Here is a 20,842-nt window from a genome sequence, read left to right on the forward strand (position 1 = left end):
ATTACAGGCAGGGCACCAAAAGGGCATGAATCCCGACCACTCAGCCCTGAAGGGTTCAGTTTGTAGAAGCTCAAAAGACTCCCCATTCTTAAGAACTGTTGTCTGGCTCTACTGTACTCTGGTCTCCACATCTTTGCACATGATTAGATCAGATAGTGGAGAACGGAGAATAAGTATTCATCAGAAGTTCTGCGGGACTGTCATTTATCTGTGGGTAGCCACCTCCCAGAGAGTTCTGGCTGTCTTGGCCCACAGTTCTCAACCTGAAACACAACCTTACATACAGAGACCAGAGCTGCACCACATAGAAGCCAAAAATAACATATAAGCACATAGATATTTCATGGCTTTATATCAATGATTCACTAACACTCCAGCAGTGTTTCTTCATTTATTATTGCTTCATATAATTGTTCATAACAGTCAGCTGACGTTTTTCGTTCAATAAACAATGGACTTCTTCAGGGCAGAAAAATCTTGTCATCGGATAGTTCCAGTCATTGAAATGATAAGATGAAATTGGTTCATTGCGTACAGACCATTTCAGTATGGCATCTCTGTCTACAATTTTGATGAAGTGCAATTTGTATAAGCAGGTTAGTCAAAAGTCCATCCAGGTGTGGATATCCGATTATCAAGTAGTTACAGTCCTAAAAGCAGGGGAGAGTTCACCCAGTGCCTGGCACTTCGATAGGTGGCACAGAGCTAGGAATAACGGAGAGGAGCCTCCGGTGTTCGGCACAGTGAAACAAGCAAAAAGAGAAACACAACCTTATTTGACTTGCATCCGGCCTAAATGATAAAACTTTGATGTTGTTGAAGGAAATAGCCATGAGATCAACACTCCCACCAACAGTACTTGGAAACCAGAAGCCCTAATCCCTTGAGCTAGAATGTCTCGCAGAAGTGTTCTTGTATTGCCGTGACATAGAATTTCCCATATAAGTGTTCTTGAACTATTAAGATTTTGTCATGGGCATCATTTATGGGTGCAACGGTGACCCCCTGGTCTCAGCAGAGTAAGGGCGGTGTGAGAAACAGGAGTGATACAAAGCTCTAATGAGCCTTGTTTACTTTCTGTACCTCCCAGCTACATCCTTCGAAAGTAAAGTCATGAAAGTTCTAATCAGTAGCCGGTTGTAAGCTAAGCTACACACTTGCAAAACAATTATTTAAGTGGAACCAATCCTAGTAAAAGGAAGTCTCTGTCACTGCTCCACCCAGTGAGCGTGTGAAAGGAGCAAGAAATAAGAAGTACAGCAGAGGTGGAGAAATGGGTAAAAGAGAAAAACTATAAGGGGAACATAAGGAAGGAAGAGCATGAAGAGGACACTAAAGATAGACAGGCGAGACACTTAAAGATAGGGGTGTGATAGATAGAGGGATTAAATACATAAGAGAAGGGTGACAGGTGTATATGAAATAGTGATAGGTGATATACACATAGACAGGTGACAGAGAGACAGCCAATAATCAGAGAGAGAAGAAAACTGGCAATATGGGATGACAGTATGAGAGTTGTGATATACATAGAGGCAGATGCAGAAGAGAGACAGGAAGAGAAGAGAGACAGATGTTAGAGAGGCGCGATAAAGAGACTGGTTATAAAGACAGCTGAAAGGGTGGGGTGGTAGACAGGTGAGAAAGTACAGATGAAAGAAGGGAGACAATTTAGAGTGTGGTGATAAAGTGACAGACTGGTTATGTCGTTTATAGTGAGAGAGAAAGAAAAAGAGAAACTGATGATAAGAAGACAGAGGTTAGAAAAAACAGCTGGGGGAGAGGCAGGAAGGGGGAAAGATGAGAGGAATGGACCAGATATCGAGACTGGTGCGAAAGAGATAGACAATGGGTTAGAACCTGATGATAAGAAGACAGATAGAGGTTAGAAAAAAACAGCGTGGGGAGAGGCAGGAAGGAGGAAAGGTGAGAGGTATGGACTCAATATTAAGACTGGTGTGAAAGAGACAGACAAGGGGTTATAAGAGAGGTGGAAGGCAGGTTAAAGAGGTGAAAACGTGACAGAACAGGTAAGAAAGTCAGTTGAGACTCCTCAGATAAAGATCTGCAAAACAGCATCAAATATTTTTACCCAACCACATTCAATTGGCAGGGAATTCTACTAGAGCTGAGTAGTGCCCACCAGAACAGGTTTTTCAAATATTGTTTTTAAATCCAGACAAACTATCATCCGCTCAATAGCTGGTAAATAACAAACCGATGCAGGATAAGCATGCAACATTTATTCAGAACTAGGCTAAACATCTTCATCTGTAGAGACGAAACCATTGATGAGGTTTCTCTAAACATAAACAACATGTACCGAACAACACGCCGTGAGATTGATATGATATTTTACTCCTGCTCTCAGGAAGACTAAGGGACCCATTTCATGTTGGGCGGAATATTGTTCTCCAGATTTGAGTTTTACTGGGTGCAGAAATGCAAATGGTTAAAAAAATGTGTTTCTTTTGAATGTTCAGGCACAAGGCCTCGAATGAGGAAACACATGTAAAATTTAACTTGGTAATTCCATATTCACCATGATTTCCCCGAATTTTGGGCCAATAACTCGTGACTCCTTGTTATTGGAGAAGACAGTCACTGGAGTAATTAACTTTGGCCCAGTATCCCCCCATCTCGTTAACAAGCCTTCCTCTGATCTAAAGAGTGAAGCACTGTTTGAAGGGGAAGAGAGCGAGGGAGAGAGAAAGCTAGAGAGAGCCTAGGAACGAGTACACTAGGGGAAACAGTGACAACAGCAGACAAACTTCAAAGAACTGGAAATAAACGCACACACATGTAAAAGAACGATGAAAACCACATATCTGAAAGAGACACGTTAGTGATAGATTCCTTACCTTAGAATATCCCCAGGCGTCAGACTGGACCCGGAAATTTTTGCGTAGCAGTACCCTTGCGCGTCGGTAGGCGTCGTCTGCGGCTCCGCGTCCGTCGTCGGCGTCGTGGGCGCCGTGATGACGTCGTCGGAGTACTTATACGCCGCCTCCGCGTGCTGACGTCAGTTCTTCTTTTTTCCGCGCCAGCAGCGCAGATCCGGAAAAAGTGGTACCTTAGTCATTTTTTGACTAAAACTTTTTTGATCCTTTTTGATCATTCTTTCGAATCTTCGACTCCGAACGGTGCCGGTAGGGATGCCAGGTTGGGGGGCGTGGCTAGCAGGCCATGATGGCGGACGGAGTCTGCTAAGCTCTGGTGCCGCCGGGAAAGAAAAATCCTGAAAGCCGCGCCTAGGGGGTTATGTACCACCAGGAGAGAAGGACGCTAGCTCCGTAGAGCCCCCCAATGACTCGGTGAAAGTTTGGTGGTCCCGGGAGCCGAGAACACCGAGCGGAGGAGAGGAGGAGACTTGAGGCCTGGTCCCGTGTTGCAAGCCGGGACCTCGAGTGGCGGACGCGCCCGAATCGCTAGGCGCCGCCCACTGCTGCGGTCTGGACCTGTGCCAAGGAGATCGCCCGGGGCACGGCCCCTTGCAGCGCCGGCGACAGAGACGGATGCGGCGGTGCCCGCCCGCGTCTCTGCGGACGGATTGAGACGGCTGGCAGCCTACACATTGAAAATAGAATCCGGACTGCTGAGGTAGGAGCTGCCCGGTGGCGGCCTGGTTGTGGCTCCGGCTCTGCGGTCCTGACAGGAGACCTGGTGGGGCGCCGAGGGGTGAAGGGGGTACGAAGGTGCAGTGAAGGGACGAGCCTACTTTCCCTTCTTCCTTCCCCCTCCCGTCTTCCCCCCCCCTGACGCAGGTGAGGTGGAGGTTGCGAGGCGCCACTGGAGCGGGCGACGCGAGACCGGGTGAAGGGACCGGAGGCACGGAGGATCGCCCTTGCCGCACTGTGCCGGGCGGGGTCCGCCCACACCACGACTCCGCTGTATTGTGAAGGAGAGGGGAGAGACGACCTGTTGTGCATTGTGGATGAGCCCCCCCCCATGATTCCTCGGGGCAATAAGCGTTGGTTGCGGCCCGTTGAGGGGTGACCTGGGCGCAGCCTACTCGGTGAGACAATCCTAGTGACGACACCGGGGGACCGGAGACTGGGGCGAGGACCCGTGGGGGATAGACGTGGCGGTTGGAGGGCGCCTGCCCCGGGTCCCGCTCCCAGACGCTGATTATACCCGGAGACGATAATCATGGTCCGGAAAGGGGCAAAAGCGATGGACGGCAGGGATGGCACACCAGCGGGACACACTCTGGAACCCGGCCCGGACGGGTCTACACAGACAATACAGAATTCTGCCCCTGCTGGAGATCAACAAATGGACAAACTGGACTTGATACTCAAAGAAATCAGGGACTCCAGGGCCGCTATGGAAACACAGGTGGGGACCCTTTCCACTAATCTTTCGCTGTTAAAGGCGGACCACGACAAACTGGCGGACAGAGTTAAAGACCAAGGAGCAACGCTGACAGACCTCGCCCCGACGGTGGCGGAACATACCGACTCCATCCAGCAAATGCAACGGCAACTGAAGTCCCTAGCGGAGCCTGTGGAGGATGCGGAAGGCCGCAATCGACGCAACAACATCCGCGTCATTGGGCTTCCGGAACGGAGCGAGGGTGCCCACGCAACGGAATTCATGGAACAGTGGTTCCGGGACTACGTGGCTGCGGAAGGCCTGTCGCCGTTCTTTTGTGTGGAAAGAGCACACCGGATCCCCACTGGACAGCCGCGGACAGGACAGCCACCACGACCATTGATTGTCAAAATCCTCAACTACCGGGACAGAGATCTACTGCTTCAAAAAGCCCGGGTGAAGTCCCTCATTGAATATGAAAATAAGCGTATCTCGTTATACCCGACTACACCAACCTGGTGCAAAAACAACGATCCTCCTATTTCGAGATAAAGAAGAGACTCCAAAGAGCCAACCTCCGCTATGCCCTGCTGTTTCCAGCCCGACTTAAGGTGATACATGATAACAAAACTCACTTTTTTGAGAGCCCCGCCGATGTGGAGGAATGGCTAGAGGTGATGGACATCGAAGAGCATTCGGGACCGACCCAAGGATCATCGGCCAACAGCTCCAGGGATGACTCAGACCACGCAGGAAACCCGTCCAACGTGCAGGCAATGGAATCGAAACGACGAAGGCCTACCGAATTCCAGCAGAAAGAAGGCCAAAAAGATGCGGTTGCGGTGTTGGGCTCCTTTCGAGACGAGCGGGAGACACTCAATACAGACACGGAAGACAGTACGTTACAGTCAGACTCGGAACATAGCATGGTATTGTTCCCGACTGTAACGCCAAGAGCTGCGGACGACCTGCTAGACAATGCCCAGGAGTAACTGCTTGCATGGATGAGGCCAGAGACCCTGGGACCTACTGATATCCTTTTTCTGTTGTATACTGATTGAAAAGCTGAGTAAGGGGGGGGGGGGAAGAAACCTGAAGCAGGAGACACTGCCTTTATTAGAATAACGATATGTTGAGATTCGGTGTCCCTATGATCTTTTTCCCACATGGCAGTTGCGACTGCTGGACCTCGTGACTTCCTTTCCTGCGGAGCAATGAGACACATTGATACGGAGGCGGAGAAAATCCTCCCCCATGGGCTACCAGTAATAGCCACTGGTAGAATGACTTTCCTGGCGGCACCGTTGACCCGGCAGCGCAGACCAGTATGACTTTTTGGACACGGCATATGCTTAGTCGACCCCCCAAAGGCGTATGCACTACAGACTGTTTGGTTATGCTTTACATTTTATGGTTCGGCACAGCAATGTTCTTATGCTGCGCCTATAGAGTTCGAGCTTGGGGCGGGGTGGGAGACGTCTTCTGGCTAGCACTGATAATACACACGTCACAACGCGAGGCACTGATCGTTATGGCACTTATACTCAAGTATGGATGACACAAAAGGGAAATACAGGCTGACTACCTGGAATGTGCGGGGGCTTGGAGCAATACAAAAACGACATAGAATACATGCCTTTTTACTCCGTCAGCGGGCTCAAATAGTATTTCTGCAGGAGTCCCACCTCACACGGTCTGAGGCACACACGTTGCGGAAAAAGTGGAGGGAGACTATATTCTCTACAACATACTCTGCCTTTTCCAGAGGGGCCACTATATGGGTGAGACACGGCATTCCTTTTGTGGAACTTGAGAAGAAGGTAGATGAACAAGGGCGATATATACTGGTGAAGGGCACACTAGACGGTACATTGCTGGTCCTGGGCAGAATCTACGCCCCGAACTTCGATCAGGACAGATTCCTTGCAGGCGTAGGCTGGGTGGACATCCCCTGGATTTTGGGTGGGGATTGGAACATGGTTCTGGACGTTGATTTGGACAGGCCACACCCCCCCTCCAGACGACAGGCGTACACAAGATAGCCGACTCCTTTAGAACCTGGCTTCAGGGATGGGGACTGACAGACGTATGGCGCACCCTGCATCCAACACACAAGGAATACTCATATCATTCCCTAGTGCATAACCTACATACTCGCCTGGACAGATTCTTGTGTACCGACTCCCTGCTGAACAAGTGTACGTCCTCAGACTATCTAGCTAAAACCTTCTCGGACCACAGACCACTAACACTCGATCTACACTGGGGGAGGGTGCCATCCCCAGTACCCACCTGGAGGCTCAACCCATTGCTATTAGAAGATGCCCCATTCCGCAAACACCTATCGGACACACTCAATAATTACTTCAGCGAGAACTGGGACTCTTCGTTCTCGAACCTACTGGTGTGGGATGCCATGAAGGCTGTGATCAGAGGGGATGCGATTGGCCAACTGGTGGGGGCTAGACAGGAAATTCACAGGAAACTCTGTGAGGTCGAAGACCGTCTGAAAGATTTAGAGACGGCGGCGGGAGCAGACCCCGGGCGTAAGGGAGACCTACAGGTGTGCAACATAGAACACGCGGAACTCCTGGAAACGATGAGGGTCATTGATCACAAGGATTATTTGAGACGCCTACAGGCGGAAGCAGATAGATCTGGGGCCTTGCTAGCGCGTCTGGTCCGCGACAGTCCCGAAGTCACTATGATTATGAAAATTAGGGACGACACGGGTAAGGAACTGTCCATACAGTCGGAGATTAATACTGCATTTAGGGTTCACTTGGAAAGGCTGTATGCCCCTCCCCCCGAGGATGATGGAGCCGATATGATGGAATTTCTAAGAGACCTACCGTTCCCAACCCTGACTCGAGAGGAGCGGACTGCGCTGGAAGGACCCATAACACAGCAGGAAATCAAAATAGCCCTTCACTCCCTTAACCGGGGCAAAACCCCTGGCATGGACGGGCTGCCTGCAGAATTTTATCAGACTTACTCTGACACGTTAGTACCCATCTTGGAGAAAATTTACAAGACGGCCTACGAGGCTGGTCACGACAATGCAAGCTTCAGTGATATCCATACCAAAACCTGGCAGGGACACCCTTGATTTGAATAATTACAGGCCCCTCTCAATGCTCCCCATGGAGTATAAAATACTTAGCAAAGCTATCGCTCTGCGAATACAGGCCCAGCTCCCTGCCCTAATACACCCAGACCAATGCGGCTTCCTCCCGGGGAGGAGCACCTCCCAGAATACGAGGCGACTCCACGCCCTCATGTCAGCCACGCCAATGGACCTCCCTCAAGCCGGTTGCATCGCCCTGGACCTCCGGCAAGCATTCGACTTCCTGACATGGGATTTTATGTTTGAGGTCATCCGGCATTTCGGCTTCCCTGACTCCCTAATCAAATGGATCCGCCTACTGTACACGAAACCGACAGCTAGAGCACGTACAGGCAGGTATACCTCGGGTAGCTACGATATTTACAGAGGCACCCGACAAGGATGCCCTCTGTCACCTTTGCTGTTCGTACTGACGCTCAAGCCCCTGGCGATCGCGCTCCGGACCAGAGCGGACGAGGTGGGTATTTCCATTGGGGGTACGCATAATTTGATATCAATTTATGCTGACGATATTTTAGTGTACCTTCGGGATTTGAATGGGAACCACTCACATCTAGCGACTATCTTTGACCGTTTCGAGATCGTCTCCGGCCTGGCCATTAACCCGACGAAATCCCTGGGTTTGTATTTCCGCGAAGGGCAACGACCTTTGCATATCCAATTTGGTGATTTCCGGATCAAAATAGCACCGATCACATTTAAATACCTGGGCATTAATGTTTATAGAAAGCAGGAGGACCAGATCGAGGGCAATGTACGGAGAGCAATTAATGGTCTCCGAGGTAGTGTGAATTTCTGGACGTCCCTGCCCCTATCTGTCATGGGTAGGATAGCGGTTTCAAAGATGGTCATGCTTCCCCGTATACTATACTACTTCGTAAACCTACCGGTCCTCCTTCCACAACACATATTTACCACACTGAACATGCTCCTGATTACTCTCATCTGGGGTCCAGGGAGACGGCGAATAAGCCTCAAGAAACTACAATTGAGCACTAGACAGGGAGGACTAGGTGTGCCAGACTTACGGGGTTACTACTACGCAAGCCAGCTACAATGGCTGTCACGATGGGTGGCGGGTAAGAATTTACATGAGATCGCTCTCACACAGAACCAACTAACACGTGGAGAACTGCATTCCCTTCTGTTGCCCCGGGCCAAGATCCCTCGAGACTGCCACCCCCTGCTACATACTGCTTTGCGCTGCTGGAAGAAGGCACTGGCGTACACGGCGGGGACTATCCCCTATGCAGACAACATTCCCCTGTTGCGGCTCCCAACAGCGCAGGGGAGTCTAACACAACGCCGACTACAGCCATGGGCGGAAGTGGGAGTAGATAGAGTGGGTGACCTGTTTGGAGAGGACACACTTATGGATCACGCCTCCTTCGCGCAATCCACGGGAGCCCCACTGCGATTGTACCTCTTACATGCCACAGTGACACACTACGTGCAACGTACGTGGGCCCCACAGCGCAGCAAAGCAGACCAACATGAACTAGTACATCTCCTCCATTATATGGGGTCGGGAGGACACTTAGTACGATGGCTCTACGTGGGCATTAGGGAACACGCCACCTAACTTCTTACCACACTCAGAGACACCTGGACCTTAGACACAGGAGAGGCTATGACGGATGGAGACTGGAAGATTGTCCTGGGTCATCATAGGAGGGTGCCCAGAAACGTCAAATTCAAATTTATACAGGCTATGATACTACACAGGGCATATCTCAACCCCCATAGGATCCATAGGGTGTTCCCTGCTTCCTCCCATTGTTGCCCCCTGTGTCAGGGGGATGAGGCTGATATCCTCCATATGTTGTGGACGTGCCCGAGAATACACAATTACTGGGGGACAGTCCGTCATACTCTACACACTATCACAGCCCTGCAGATCCCGGAGGGGGCACTGCCTTGTCTGATAGGGCACAGGAAAAGACCCAAGACCCGAAAGGCACAGCTGAAGCTCTTAGACCTGGCACTCTTGTTGGCACTCAGAGTTATAACTATGAGGTGGAAATCGGCCAGACCCCCGAGTGTAGAGGTGTGGCGATCTGATTTGCTAAAATGGGGCAGGGCAGAAGGGATAGTCCTACGCAGGGAAGAGGAGAGAGGGCTCCGAATACACCCAATCGCGCAAGAATGGGAGCGGATGCTGATAGAGTTGGAGGATGTGGACCTAGAGCTCTCACAGGGGAATACCACATGATTAGGCATACAGGGTGGAAAGCAATGGATATACTGGGTAAGGATATGAATGTCGAAAATACAGGTTTAGTCAGCCAAACGCAAATACACTCTTCGGGCAGAACAGGGTCATCATGTCAAGGAATACAGTGCCTGATCAACGAAGAAACTGGGAGACGTGTAGGGTGGGGGGGAGTTGAGCGGGACGGGATTAGTTATGAGGCAATAATGTGAAGTAAATACAACGTGATTATTGATGTAATAAACTGGAGACACCTGGGAGTTACTGTACAATCGAAAGTTCCATGTCAATTAGCCGACAGTTATTGGGAGAAAACGAGAAAAGGCTGATAGATGATAAATGTATACATCTGTAAATTGTGATTTGATACAGTCATGAATAAAGTGTTTTTAAAAAAAAAGGGATGCCAGGTTTTAAGCCTTGTGAGGATTGCGACCGACTGATGTCGGTCACGGACCCTCACCGTCGGTGTCTCCACTGTCTCGGCGTCGATCATGACGACAAGACTTGCTCCGACTGCCGGGCCCTAACTTCGAAAGCTAGGCAGTCGGCCCGGACGGAGGTCGAGGGACCGGTCGCGGGAGCGAAGCCACCATAGCTCCGGGAGTCGACATCACTCCTCAGGGTCGAAGTCGTCAGGTAAGCAGAAGAAGTCGAAGAGACGTCATCGCTCTTCCGACTCCCCCCGACGCTCGCGCGACGCGGCCGGGGGTTCAGGTGGCACCGCCCCCGCGGCCCCATCGGGGTCGCAGGCGCCGCGTCCGGCTTGATACCCTACGGTCCCTGGGCCTAACGCGACGCCAGAGGAGATCAAGCGGTTCCTCATGGCCATGAGGTCTCTCTCTCCTCCTCCGACGCCGCCGGCGCCTTCGGGCCTGGCGCCGCAGGGCCCCGCTGGATCCGGTTCCGGATCCGGGTCGTCGCCAGTGGATTTGACGACCTCCCCGGCGCCGACCCCTCAGGTGTCACCTCCGGCGCCGTCCTCGGGCGGCGCCGTCCCTGACGCCTCCCTCGAACCGGTTCCGGCGCAGCATATGACGCCGTTCGGGGAATTCATTTTCCATGAACCGGCCCCATCTTTTCCTAACCCTGAGTACCAGGAGATGGGTGATGAGGAGGATTGGGAGGGGTCTGAGGACCCTCTGGCACGTGAATGCCAGTCTCAAGAGGACTGGGCAGGTGAACTTGGGGAGGCCAGTGGTATAGACACTTCGCCTGACACTGGCTTTGTCTCGCCTCCTACCGTGGCTACGGAGGAGGGGGCAACCTATAGTGTGGTGTTGATGAGGGCGGCCAAGGCCTTGGGCCTTGAGCTCTCCGTCGCGGCCGTGAGGACTAACCTCCTCACGAGGTCCTTAAGCCGCAGTCATGCTCAGCCGAGCCTCTGCTGCTGTTTAATGAGGCCTTGACCGACGTTCTTTTGGGCACTTGGTCCAAGCCCGCTACGGGTACGCCCGTAGGTAGGAATGTGGCCAGACGCCACCGCCCGGCCCCGGGCGACCCATGTTCACTGTCCACCCACCCCACCCCCGAGAGCCTGGTTATCCAGGCCTCCAATTCCCAGACCGCGTTCCGGTCGGCTCCGCCGGACAGGGAATCCAAGAGGTATGAGCAGTTTGGTAAAAAGATCTTCTCATCCCTTAGTCTGGGACTGCGGTCTTCCAACACCGCATGCCTCTTGGGCCGCTACACCCACTCTCTGTGGGATACGGTTGCGGAAGTGCTGCCAGAGTGTCCGTTGGAGGTACGGGCCAAACTCGGCCAAGCCCTTGTGGAGGGCTGGGATGCAGCCAAATATTCTATCCTGTGTGGGCTGGATACCACCGACTCACTAGGTAGAGTGATGGCAACGACAGTGGCGGTCAGACGTCACGCCTGGTTGAGGTCCGCCAACTTTTCGCCCGATGTTCAAAACACACTGATGGACATGCCGTTTGATGGCCGTCGCTTTTTTGGCGACAAGGCAGACCATGCGCTTGAGCGCTTTAAGGACTCCAGGGCTACGGCCAAGTCCTTGGGCCTCTCGGCCCCGCGCCAGCAATCGCCTGCCTTTCATTCCTTTCGTGGCCACGGAAGGGGTGTACCCACACGTGCTGCCAGCCATGCTCCGCAGGGTAATACCCAACGCGGTGGCGGCCGTGGAAACCGCCGTGGTGGCGGTCGGGGACAACGGCGAGGTCAGTCCACACCTTCCCCCGCAGCATCCGCCTCAAAACCCTCCTAGTCCGTGCTTTCAGGCCCATGTGACGCCAGTGGGGGGCAGGGTTTGCCATCACCTCCTCCACTGGCGCACAGTCACATCGGACAGGTGGGTGCTGCAGATCGTCCGAAGGGGCTACTCCCTCCCCTTCGAGGCGACTCCTCCAGCCATGCCACCGCAGAACCACCGTGTATCAGGGGATCATTTGCGACTTCTGCAGGAGGAAGTTACGGCCCTCTTGGCCAAGGGGCCATTGAGCGCGTTCCTGGGCCAGAAGTAGGGTGTGGTTGCTACTCCCACTACTTTCTGGTACCCAAGAGGGGCAAAGGGGGCCTACGCCCTATCTTGGACCTACGGAACGTCAACGGCTTCCTCCGGAGGGGAAGTTCAAAATGCTGACACTGGCTCAGGTCTTAGCTGCCCTGGACCCAGGAGACTGGATGGTAGCATTGGACTTGCAGGACGCTTATTTCCACATCCCCGTCCTGCCGGCCCGTCGGCGCTTCCTGCGGTTCACGGTTGGCCACGAGCACTTTCAGTATACCGTGCTCCCCTTCGGCCTTACCAGCGCCCCACGGGTGTTCACAAAGGTGATGGCGGTGGTCGCAGCTCATCTGCGCAGGTTAGGGGTTTCAGTCTTCCCCTACCTCGACGACTGGCTGTAGAAGGCGGGCTCGCCCCAGACAGTCGTCAGCCACCTCCAGACTACGGCAGATCTCCTGCACCAGCTGGGGTTCTCCATCAATGTGCCAAAGTCACACCTGTGCCCCTCTCAGAAGCTCCTCTTCATTGGAGCGGTTCTCGACTCGGCACAGCGGGTCCGGGATATTCAGGCTCTGATTCCGATCTTTCAGCCTTTATCCCGGGTCTCGGTCAGGTTGGCGCTGCGGCTTCTGGGGCTGATGGCCTCCTGCATCCTACTGGTGCATTACGCCAGGTGGCGGATGCGGGCTCTGCAGTGGGACCTGAAGTTTCAGTGGGCCCAGCATCAGGGCAACCTGTCCGACCACGTCCTGATCTCGGAGGGCACTGCGAGACAGCTGCAGTGGTGGCTCACAGACCGCGATTGGGTCAGCCGCAGATCCCTCTCCCTTCCCCAACCGGAGCACGTAGTTGTGACGGACGCGTCCCTCCAGGGCTGGGGTGGCCACATGGGAGAGGCGGAGATCAGAGGCCTCTGGTCTCCGGCGGAGGCCCGGCTCCACATCAACCTGTTGGAGTTACGGGCGATTCGTCTAGCACTGAAGGCATTCCTCCCCTCTGTCCGGGGGAGTGTAGTGCAGGTGTTCACGGACAACACCACCGCCATGTGGTACTGCAACAAACAGGGCGGGGTGGGGTTGTGGACCCTTTGCCAGGAGGCTCTGCGCCTCTGGCAATGGCTGGAACGCCAGGGCGTGACCCTGGTGGCTCAACACCTGGCAGGTTCTCTGAACGCCAGGGCGGACGAGCTCAGCCGTCGGTTCATGATGGATCACGAATGGCGTCTGAACTCGGACGTGGCGCAAGGCCTCTGTCAGCAATGGGGAGAGCCTTGGTTAGATCTATTCGCCACCGAAGAGAACAGTTCTGCGCGTTGGAGTTTCCAAGGCGGCACTCGCTCGGAGACGCTTTTCGACGCGAGTGGAGTTGCGGTCTATTGTACGCCTTTCCGCCTATACCACTTCTGCCCAGAGTGCTGAAGAAGATCAAGCGCGACCGGGCCCAAGTCATCCTTGTGGCTCCGGACTGGGCACGAAGGTACTGGTATCCAGAGCTACTCAGTATGTCAGTCGATACCCCGGTTCGTCTGCCTCTTCAGGAGGACCTTCTGTCGCAGCAGCAGGGGACGGTCCTCCACCCGAGCCTGTCCAGTCTCCACCTCCATGCTTGGAGATTGAGTGGCGACAGTTGAGGCCATTTGACTTGCCTCCTGAAGTCTGTAATGTCATTCTGGCAGCCAGGCGTCCCTCCACTAAGTCGGTATACACCTGCAGGTGGAACAGATTTGTGGCATGGTGCACAGCAAAGGCTGTGGATCCTCTTGCTGCCCCTCTTTCTGAGGTTCTTCTCTTCCTTCTTTCTCTTGCCCAGCAGGGCTCTGCTCTGGGCACTATCAAGGGCTATCTTTCTGTCCTTTCAGCCTTTCTGAGGCTGCTTGATCAACCTTCTTTGTTCAAGTCCCCCATTGTAAATAGATTTCTAAAGGGCATCACACATACGTTTCCTCCTGTTCCGTTTGTGATGCCTCAGTGGGACTTGAACCTTGTTCTTACAATTCTGATGTGCGCTCCCTTTGAGCCACTTCACAACTGTCCTCTCCGCCTTCTTACTTTGAAGACTGCTTTCCTGGTTGCCATCACCTCTGCCAGGAGAATCAGTGAGCTCCAGGCTCTTTCTTGTACTCCTCCTTTCCTTTCTGGCCATCCGGACAAGGTTGTGTTGCATACTAAGCCATCTTTCCTGCCCAAGGTTGTTACAGCCTTCCACATCGGGCAGTCTATCACCTTGCTAACCTTCTTTCCGCCTCCGCGTCCCTCTAAAGAGGAAGAGCGGCTCCACCGTCTGGACCCAAAACGTGCGCTCTCATTCTATTTAGATCGCACACGCCAGTTCCGGGTGGATGACCAACTCTTTGTTGGTTACGTGGGCGCTAAGAAGGGGAAAGCGGTGCACAAGAGGACCATCTCCCGGTGGATCATCTTGTATATCCAGGCATGTTACTCCTTGGCTAAGAAGGAGCCCCCTGTTGGATTGCGGGCTCATTCCACCCGAGCCACGGCGACTACAACTGCCCTGGGCCGGGGAGTGCCCTTACAAGACATCTGTCAGGCAGCTACGTGGGCTTCACTGCACACGTTTGCAAGACACTACTGCCTGGACAGCCAAGTCCGGAGGGATGGCTTCTTTGGCCGTTCTGTCCTCCAAGACTTTCTGGTGTGATTATTGGTTCGCAGACCCACCACCGGGGTTGGTATTGCTGGGGTATCTAATCTAAGGTAAGGAATCTAATACTAACGTGTCTCTTTCAGATGCACAAGTTACTACTTGTGTAACGATATATCTGTAAGAGACATTAGTTAGTATTAGATTCCTTACCGACCCACCCATCCTCCCCGTTCTGCGAACCGATATCTAGGGTTAGGGTTATCCCCTTTCAGGGCCCTAGTTTCAATGGCACCAGTGTTGGTTTTTAACATGGCTCAGCGCTTCTGGCGCGGAAAAGCTGTGTCTAAGAACTGACGTCAGCACGCGGAGGCGGCGTCTAAGTACTCCGACGACGTCATCACGGCGCCCACGACGCCGACGATGGACGCGGAGCCGCAGACGACGCCTACCGACGCGCAAGGGTACTGCTACGCAAAAAAATTCCGGATCCAGTCTGACGCCTGGGGATATTCTAAGGTAAGGAATCTAATACTAACTAATGTCTCTTACAGATATATCGTTACACAAGTAGTAACTTGTGCGTTGTGGATATATAGATAGTCCTGTTGCCCTTTGGATGGAGATAGTGCTGACATTTGTACGCAGTAAGGAAGGAGACCTTGTTCATGATGTTCAGGGCGTTGTGATAATGTTGCGCAAAGCTAGATGTAAAGCAAGTTCAGCTTCCAAATGTATGCAAAAGGCCACAGCTTGGAGAATGTTGTTCATGAGGACAATGTAAGAAGTAACCTGCTTCGCTACATGGGCCTACCTTAGGAATATAAGACAACTTATGTCCACGCATGGGACTGGCACCTATATAAGTCCCTTGTGTCATTTCTGGAGCTGACCTGTTATTATATAGAGTCTCTACCCAAAAGAGTGCTACCGAAGGTAATTACCTTGTTCATCAGAGACATATGCTTATATGCTAGGCTTCCCCACATTCACTCCTCCAACACTAACCTCTCGAGGTTTCATCTATGAGCGATGCAAAATTTATTCAAGAACTACTGCACAACCTGCTTGCCAAAGCCTAAGATGCAAATGTTGCCTTCTCCTGCCTTTTATCATTTTCAATTGTTGCGTAATCTGTCCAGAACTTGTGAAAATGAAAGAACCAGGACTAACGATTTGAATAAAGTTATCTTTTTTTCATTCTGTCACTCTAAATCTATATTATCATGCCCATTACTAGATGTCTAGGTACCTACAGTTGAAATGCTAAGAAAGACAGTCACCATAAAGATACCTATCCTATAGGTAGAAGGTGTCATTTCAAGTGAAAGAAAAAAATTCTACTTGCGACCGATTTTCAACGAAGCAAAGATAAGATCTATCCTAGAGGCTGTTAGATATTGTTTCAAAATCAAAGACAATGGTGCTATTATAAAACTAATTAAATGCATAGCTAATGCATATAAAGCGTTAGCCTTTCGTGCTCAGTAATGTTTAGCCAAACTTTTCCATTTCTTTTTTAACATACATATTTCCAGTACTTTTCGAAATTGTCATTTTATATTTATGTGGACTTTGATACGTTGTATATATTGTATTTTGTAGGATTAATGCAATTTTTTTAATGATACATAAACAATCATGGTATATCCTAAAAATAAAATAAGAAAAGCAACATAAATTGTCTTGTCTGATTTTTCTAAATCACCAGTGTCAAGCACAATACTGCTCTGTTTCTATCCATGTCCCATAACTATGCAAGTTGATCCTTTCCTCTATAGAGCTGATTAAGAGTGTCCCATCGAGGTCTACAGAATTTATTGCACGCAATAGAAGCTGATACCCCTGCGTTCATTGAAAATTGATTGTGCTTCATTTCGGCTATCAGGAGTTATGCCCATAAAATGGGCCATGACATGGATTTGTTACTTACCATGCCGCAATTTGCATTTCCTGGTATTTGTCAGGCAGTTTTCACTCGGCCAATTCCAGCTGGCTTCACCTTCCAAAATAAAACATGTCAGCTGGCTCACCACATCAGGCACTTATTGTATGTGATGGGGTGAGATAAACACCACACTACTTATGATTGTGATGCCTGTACAAACAGGTTTTTGCACAAGGATGACCATTTTCTGTGGTACTTCTAATCATCCCTTGTCTGTCTTCATTGTTCTCTCATTGTTTTCTTGCTTAATACAGAACTTCTGTGTTATTTTAGCTGTCTTGGAAAATGTTCAGCATATTATACTCTGCCCCTCCTCCATACACATTTTTTTTAGACCACACTTGGTTATTTTTACTCTTTGCTTCCATGTATCTGCTTTTGCTCATTTGACTTCTAATTTTTTTTTTCAGTATTAAAGCTCGGAGGTTCAGCAGACTACATAATAGAATCATGAAACAAAGCTGTGCCTCCAGTGAGGAAGAGGAGGAAGTGACCCCCAAACCTTTGCACCTCCTGCTCGCCGAGAAGACTATGTACTCACCAGATTTTCTTCACTTCAAAACATCACCAGTTTACCATCAGCATCGCTCCTTCCTGAACTAGGGGTCCTACGTTACTTAAAAAGCTGCAAATAATTGGCAACTGAAGGAAATTGGTGTGGTCAGCGCCACCCTCCCATAGTTTCATTTTTCATCAAGAAGCACACTTTATTTCCAGTATTGGATAACGTCATTTCAGACCAAGCCAGACATCTGTGGTTTGGCTCGATAGCTTCTAAAGGAGTGTCAATGTGGTATTCAGGATGTTTTCATTCCATTTCCAGACTCTCGAGACCATCACCCAAATATCAGTTTTAGTTTGATTTTAAGCAAATCCCAATCATTTCTACACCAGATTGGGAGCGCTAACATTGTGTGCCTTTGCTTTGTTGGTTTTGGCTTTCAGAGGCATTATTATGGTTTCCTAATATTCGTTATCTCCATTTTACTTTAAAAAAAAATTAAAACATGAGCATATTCAATTCCCTTTCCATGATATTGTACGTTGGGAAGATGAGTTTTTTTTAAGTCACAAGGGGTTTCCAAATTTGTTGCGATTGTGGTTTGTGATTTTTAAAGCTTTTAGAGTAAGGTCTGTGTTATCCTTGCCATCACTTGTCGATATCAGACCATGATTCTGATGTTTCCTGTGGTGTATGATCAGATGTTTTACAGTGGCTTATTCGGGCTCCACGTTTTCCTCAATATCAAAGTTTCAGTGCTGTTGCATTTTTAAATTACAACATAAGTTGGCAATTGGGACTAGTTCCAGGAATCTTTCCTCTTCTGTCTGACATTAAGTGGGCATTTAGTTGTAAGTTCCATTTTGAAACTGCAGTTCTTATGAACTTACCTGGCTAACAGACATGCTCAGCCTATTTTACGTCTCACTGGCATTAAATGCCTATGGATGATGTTTCCTCTTTGGTCTCAGTCTTTTACAAAAACCTAGCTGTTCAGATGCCATTAATCTTGGTCGCCTTTTAAATACATATCATTTTGTAAAACGTCTTCACTGGCTTATCTTATTGCAAGTTGTGCTTGTATATTTAAGAAATTGCATAAACAGCGATCTCCTACAAGTCAGGATAGGCCACATAGCCATTTTTAGTTTAACCTCCATAAAATGATAAATTATGTGTGTAAATCCTTATTCAGATGGGAATGATATACAACCGATGTTAAACTATGCAAAAGATTACTATTGAAGACTAACTTAATTGCTTAGAATTATTTGGACGTTTTCTCTTTAGCCTTCAATATCTCATCCAGCAGAGCGCATATACTGCAAGGTATTCTCCACAGTGAAATGTGTTCTGCTACCTTTACCTCCGCCTCATAAAAGCCTTCTTACTTTAAGGAAAATTTTTTTCCAATGCCGCACCATAGCACTGTTTTATATTTCCCCAGTTTAGCTTTTGCTAATCACATCTTACACTCTGCAAGTAAATGCCATCATATTACCAATAAATTCCTGTTGTCATTCATTATATGTAGCTTACAAACAGATAGAATGTGTCATGAAAGGGCTCCTGGATTTAGTTTTATTTTCAACTACACTTTGTAAGTTTTGCATGACATAAGTTTTACGCCATAGTAGTTTAAGGCAATGCTTCCATTGCTGCCGAGGTAATAACCTTTCTTTCTCCCATTCACATTCTGTGTGATCTCTCAGCGCCATGCTTTCACATTTTTCTCATTCAGCTGAAGTGCTATAAGAAATAAACACAAATTCGCATCAGGTCTCTCTCTGACCACATTGCCGAGCAGCCTGGTCATCTTCAACTTTTTGCCATGGCTCAATACCTTTCTCACTACCAGTCATGATCTGCCAGTCGCCTTGACTTGTTCACTCCCAATTACCCTTTTCTATTACACAAAACCTTGCTCGCTAAATCTCACTCTGCCGTTACGCCACACTTTCTCAGGTCGTTCCTCTCTCCTATCACTATCCAGTGGCTTATCATCTTGTTTAATTCCATCCTGTCTACCAAGTGAAAACTGGAAAAAGAAGAAGCTCCTCCTCATCAAACCTATTTGTATAGTTCTACAGGTAGATGCAAGAAAATAATTCTTGCCCACATGTGTAGCTGTTTAGAGCTGCATTACATAAAGTCGCCATCTGAAATGAGAATTAAAGAGGCCATTGTTAGGGACTGAATAGCGGCCTTCGTTACTGGAGTGTTGACTACATTTTGGCAGTGGTAAATGGATGTTTTCCCTGGATTTGGTATGTTAACCTGCATTTGACTGGAGATATAACCGCTTTTGTTGAAGAATGGAACACAACTGAATGGAACACAACCATAACACAAGACAGTAACATAAGAAGATAAAACAACACCCCAAAACACCAGACACAACAGTAGAATACACCATAACAAAACAAACATAACAAAGTATAACACAATAGCTGCACTTACATGATAAAGTAGCACAAAATAAACTACAACACAACAACATTGGCCCACAGCACAAGACAACTAAAACACAACTGCCACCACACATTAGAGTAACAAAATAAAACAGCAATTCAGCCTCAAAATACAACACAACCTAACACAACAAAACAAAAAACACAATGCACAACATATGTGGACTCTTTCATGGCAATTTCAAAAAATGTTTTCAAACCAAGACAGAACTTGTTCAGTAAGTTTCTAAAGTAAGACAATTCAGGGACTCAGCTATGGACAGATGGCTTTACTGTCTATGAATTGAAAAATGCTCACTACTGGTTGTATGTTTGGCTTCTAAACCAACTTCACTGTGAATATATAGAAACGCTGGAATTTCTGTGTTAGTATTCAACAATAATAAGAAATCAAAGAATTAGGATGGTGGAACTTCCACGATTTTCTGGATTACAGTCGGTGGAGACTGGAAAAACTTGCAATCTGCTCAATATTTTGGTGCATAAGGTGCATAGATTTCCTGCTGTTATTGTTATTTCTGGTTTTGCAGAATTTACCATGCCTTGAACATGGTTGAATTATCCCTTGGAAAAGTTGTATTTTCAAATAACGTTGTAAAAATTGAACTTAAAAAAATTAGGTGGGGTATTAATTCATTGTTCATGTCAGTTTGAAATTGTTTAATTTTGCTTTTTGTATTGAGGTCTCAAATAAACGTTGTCTATACTCTCGCCTTCCAGTTGTATGCTTGTGTCAGATATTTAAGATGTAGATGCAGAGTGTTAAGGAGATGAGAAGATTGCGAAACAGATTAACAGAAAAGCAGAGTTTGAAATTAGGCTGCCCAATTCACTCTTGTAATTGCAGACAGTGGCTCCAGACCTCAACTTCTCACCTGCAAGTCATTGATATCAGGTGTGTATTAGTCTAACTAGTTTAGTGGAAGCAAAACAAGACTAAAACACCCAGAATGCATTAGTCTGTCACTCAAAAGTGCATGACTGGAAACAGTCCGTAATGACCTGGAGGGAAGTTGTCGCCCTATTTAAAATAGAAATGGCCACTGTAATGGTGTCTCATAGCTTAGAAACGTTTTGTGTTTCAACTGGGATTTTATATCATTGGTCTGGTAGAGGTGAAAAGGCCTACATGTACTATACCCAAGCGTTCAATCAATAACTATATAGCCGTTCACAAAAACGGGGAAGTCAAAGTCTCTCCTA

General features: G+C 49.1%; 1 protein-coding gene across 4 annotated transcripts in view; it reads left to right on the forward strand.

Annotated features, from left to right (window-relative positions):
• Nucleotides 1–20,350, forward strand: part of MEIOSIN (meiosis initiator) — a 2,162,440-nt gene extending 2,142,090 nt beyond the window's left edge. For all 4 annotated transcript variants that reach the window (XM_078660969.1, XM_078660970.1, XM_078660971.1 and 1 more), the window contains one exon: nucleotides 17,077–20,350. In XM_078660969.1, the coding sequence (XP_078517095.1) occupies nucleotides 17,077–17,269 (193 nt within the window). In that variant the 3' untranslated portion in view covers nucleotides 17,270–20,350. The remainder of the gene's footprint in view (nucleotides 1–17,076) is intronic.
• The last annotated feature ends 492 nt before the right edge of the window (nucleotides 20,351–20,842 follow it).

This window comes from Lissotriton helveticus, chromosome 9 (assembly GCF_964261635.1).
Source record: "Lissotriton helveticus chromosome 9, aLisHel1.1, whole genome shotgun sequence".
NCBI lineage: Eukaryota > Metazoa > Chordata > Amphibia > Caudata > Salamandridae > Lissotriton > Lissotriton helveticus.